Source organism: Misgurnus anguillicaudatus, chromosome 16 (assembly GCF_027580225.2).
Source record: "Misgurnus anguillicaudatus chromosome 16, ASM2758022v2, whole genome shotgun sequence".
Lineage (NCBI taxonomy): Eukaryota > Metazoa > Chordata > Actinopteri > Cypriniformes > Cobitidae > Misgurnus > Misgurnus anguillicaudatus.
The window spans coordinates 23,360,804-23,365,501 of NC_073352.2; the positions used below are offsets into that span (position 1 = coordinate 23,360,804).

At 35.3% G+C, this 4,698-nt stretch overlaps 1 protein-coding gene across 1 annotated transcript; it reads right to left on the bottom strand.

Moving 5' to 3' along the window:
• Positions 1–1,132: 1,132 nt before the first annotated feature.
• tmem35 (transmembrane protein 35) lies at positions 1,133–3,491 on the bottom strand. Its single transcript, XM_055179044.2, has 3 exons — positions 3,440–3,491; positions 3,168–3,363; positions 1,133–2,273 (listed from the first exon to the last, which is right to left on the bottom strand). The coding sequence occupies exons 2-3, from the start codon at positions 3,285–3,287 to the stop codon at positions 1,911–1,913; spliced, it is 483 nt and encodes a 160-aa protein (XP_055035019.2). The 5' UTR covers positions 3,288–3,363; positions 3,440–3,491; the 3' UTR covers positions 1,133–1,910.
• Positions 3,492–4,698: the final 1,207 nt, after the last annotated feature.

Consider the following 4,698-nt stretch of genomic DNA (forward strand, 5'->3'; position numbering starts at 1 on the left):
TGCTTTTATTATTTTTTCCATTTTGGCACTATTAAAGGGGATGAAAGGAATAGATAATAAAATCGACCGATACATTAAAACGTAGAAAGGATTGAAGAAAGCCAAAGCAGGGCCTATGTAACATTTATTTTTTACATTATTTGTATTTGTATATTAATTTATTATTGTTTAAATATTTGTTTTATATTCAAAAACAGCAGTAAAAATTTGGCAAGTATTGTATTTGAGATTTCTTTATAGTAAACGCCAAAAAAAGGGGGGGGAACAGTATCTGACAGTAACATTCTCAGTTGTCAAGGTGGTTTAACGAAAGGGTTCAACCAAAACTTAAAAACTCGTGAAATGTTTTTGTTGATAATTCTTTTTGAGGATTTACAGTTTTCTGAAAACTGTTAAACATCGTCACTGGTTGAACTAAACTGGACAACTGTGCTCTCTTGTGGCCAAATAATGCTATTGCATTTATATATAAAACAGGAGAAAATGAAAATGTTTGGGCATTGTGTCTTAATGATCATAACATCAGTTATGTGTGAATGAACACACATTTCTTCCAAAGGTCTGCATAATTCAAAATAAAAATTCATAAATTAATAATTAAAAATAGCAGAAGATGGTTGTGAGTAACTGGGCAGTCATGAAATTTGCCTTAAATTTGCAATGATGCAACTTGGATGTAGATGGAGACGTGTTACATTGATTAAACATTTATTTGTGCCCGATTCAGAATGATTTGCTTGGAAATTGAAATCAATTACTCAATTTATTGACCTATCCTAATTTATCCTGATTACTGGCTGATTATACAACGCATAAATGCAAGCATAAACATTTACAGTCTGGTATAGTCAAAATATCAGGATGATTGTACAAGGATATGCTAATGTTAATATATTTTGTTAGAAATCATAACGAGAAGTGAGCCAGATACATCAAGATGTTTTTATGGCATCAATCATGGAAAAAATATTTTTTTAAAAAGGTTACTTGGAGATGCCAAAACTGCCCCCTTTCCCCGAACATGTGCATAGATCAACTTGTGTATATATTAACTGGTTCTTTACATGAATATAGCCATAGATGCTGGAATAGCTTTAGAAATAAATAAATAAATAAAAGGAGCAAGAAACCATTAGGTTCAAAGGATAATTTCTTTATTGGACAATCTATTTCAAGTGTCAGCTAGAAAAACAAAATTGGCAAGAAATAAAGAGACAAAACTTCTGAAATGCTCTCATGTGAATGTACAAAATAACAATTACAGTAGTAATATTTAGAAAAAAACTATAAATAACAGATAAATAACATGAAGAACTTTAATATATATAAGGTACTTCAAATTCAGTGTTTTTAATATGCGGATATGGTGAAGGCCTGCCATCTAATTCAACGGGTGAGGTAAAATCGTGTTTACTTTTCTTGTGTGACACTTAACATTGTTAAATGATAACCATTGAATATTTTTTAAATGATTTAACAAATGAATGTACAGCATTTTAATCAATAAAAACCTTTAATGTAAACACAACTGGTTTTGACCATAAAATATCACAAAAATGACAGCATTTGAAGTTCTGTATCACAGCATTATCTTAAAAGTGGTATTTCTTAGAATATTGTTTAAGCAGGGGATAAAAATGACAGCAGGTAATAGGAGTAGTTTTGTTTTGCTGCAGAACCGCAACCAGAATAGTTGCCAGAACAGTGATTGTCCAAGGTGAAGCTTTGTGTGTTCAGGATTTAAGTCAGAAAACATGAGGTAAGAGTAAATTACAGTAAAAACTGGTTTTTGGGCTTTTGATATGAAGGTGAAGGTCAGAAATCACCTCTTGGGACCACCGTCTGTTTATCCAAGCACCTTCTTTATTATCCAGAGAAACACATGGGGATGCTGCCGGCGCTTTGTGGAGCTAAGAAATTTTGACTTTGTTTTTTTCATGGGCATTGATCTGCTCCTCTCGTCTCTCCTCTCTCTCAGGCCGGTCCTCACCTTGACGGGCAATAAGCAGCCGGCAAGTAAGCAAAATACCAAATACCAGGGCATGGGCATAGCGTTTTAGGGGGTCTCCAACCAACTGGTGGAAAAAAAGCACGGCCAGCATGACCAGCAGCAGAATAAAGTTGGCCACGTCTTTTGGTCTTCCTGGCACAAGGGTCAGAACCACTCCACATGCCACCTCAAGAGTACCAATAATCTTGCGTAGAAGCACAGAAGAAATGCCCATCTTTTTAAGTGCCGGAAGGGCCTTGGCATAACTCTTATACGCTCGTTTCTGTAAAGTGGATAGAAATGCAATTTAGAACCAATTGATGTAATTTTGTCAAGCTCTTATATAAGACAGTCTTATATGAGAAGACCAATTTCATTTCCATCACATTTCTATGCACCGCATAACGCACAGTTGAAGTAATGCAGTAACACAAATTAAATTACGTTTAACCCCCACGTTTAGCACTTAAAACCAGGCCTCCTAATCATAACCATAAAAACACATGCATTTATCTGTTCTCTTGCGAACAATGGACCTTTAAACACCTAAAGAATATAATTTTGTTTTTAAAAAAATGTGCAATTCACTTCAAATGTCAAATTTTGGCACGGTGACATCAGCAGCAGGCAGCAGCTGCACCTGCAGATGGGAGAGAATTTGCTGGAAAGCGCCGCCATTGCTTTTTCACAAGATGCTTTAAAAAGGACCGTTTAAGGTTGAAATCACAAAAAAATAATAGTAATAAAATTTGGTTCTTCACGTGACAGTAAATATGATGCGCGAACATCGCACTGTGATGTCACAAGTGACCTATTTTTTTTTGTCTAATGAAAATGTTGCGGCAGTGCACATCATTCACTGTCCAGCTGCTTCAATTATGCTTCATTATTTTTCGTAATCCGACTAATGATAAGCAATCTAAAGTCCTTATTACATGTTAGGTCGTAGCTTTGATTTTGTATAAATTTATATTCAACCCAATAAAAAATGAAGAATTAAGTGTATGCAATACAAATAGACACACCGTCATTGCAATATAGTATTTGTAATATTAAACGCAGACGTCATACAAATAATAACCAGCTAAATTCGAACCCTGTCCTAAAACGATGCAATTTCCTCCTGCAGATCAATATAATCATTTGCTGATGCGGTACTGAAACGACGACCACTTACCATTTCACTATATGCATCTTTGCTTAACCTGGGGGTGAGTTTAATTGTGCCCATGAACACGAAAAAGAGACCCAACGCAAAGGACAGGGCAACAATGGTTATTGTTCTTGGCGAGGCCATCTTCGGTAAAATCTCCTTTCGAATGGCATCCGCACAGTATCCCGCTTCAGCTTTCTTCTCTGTCCTGCTGAAGATGCTGAAAGGGGGAAGGGCTTGAATGAATAGACTCAAATATGGCTGTATGTTATCGAATGTCATGGCAGTTACGGTACCAGTAACTTCCGCTAGAGTGCGCTGTTGCAGATCAACCGTTTTTCAAACGGAAGGGTGCATCCGTCGGAGATCGCAGTTGCAGGGTTCATACGTCATAAATACAATCTTATTTCAGAATATTAACATTATAAAGTTTACTTAGTTAATCGTAAATTGTTGTAATATGCTTAGGACTTGCGAATGTAATGCTCAGTTAACCGAAATAAACTAGGCTTGATGACGTATGCAGCCTGCAAATGCGTCCCACGGAGGATGCATCCTTCCGTTTGAGAAACGGCCATAGTGAGAGGAAAGACGACAGGTGTTCAAGTTCCTGCGGTGCAGTGCAGACCGAGCGACGTATGAGATCACAGTACCGCGAGAGCGATGCAATTTGTAGCACATTAGCTTATCTTTTGAATCCTTCTCGCAAAATTGTGATGTCATACGTTAAAGGGATAGTTCACTTTAAAATGAAAATTCTGTCATCATTTACTCATCCTTATGTTGTTCTAAACCTGTATAAATTTCTTTTTTCTGATGAACACAAAAGAAGATATTTTGAGAAATGATGGTAAACACACAGCAGTAAGTGACCATAGACTTCCATAGTAGGAGGAATAAAAAATATGATGGAATTTAATGGGTACCATCAATTGTGTGCTTACCATCATTTATCAAAATATTTTGTTCATCATTTATCACAATAATCCCAAAATATTTTTCCTACTGTGGAAGTCAATGGTCACTTACTGCTATGTGTTTACCATCATTTCTCAAAATATATTTTTTTGTGTTCATTAGAAAAAAAATTCATACAGGTTTAGAACAACATGAGAATGAGTAAATGATGACAGATTTTTCATTTTAAAGTGAACTATCCCTTTAATCAGTCTGCACACAGGGCCACATGAAGTCAAACTTGGAAATGAAGGGATTATGGTTAATAATATTTTATTAGTTTTTGAGGGAATATCAGGGAACATATTTTTTGTTCGTACAATGAAATAAGTCCCGTCATGCATTTCTTTCTATTTATCAAACAATCACGTCTATAAAATGTATAAATTGGTTAAAAAGAAACTGTTCGTTTATAAAATGTATGTAAAAAAATTCCAAAAAAAGTCAGGTTAGGCCGTAAACATTAAGTCTTTACCCTGATAAATCAGTATGTTCATTTATCTAAAATGTCATACGCTTTCTTGTGCTGTCACATGCAATAGACACTATCATTATCATAAGTGGAATGTTTCATGATGCCAGAAAATCCTAAACAGAT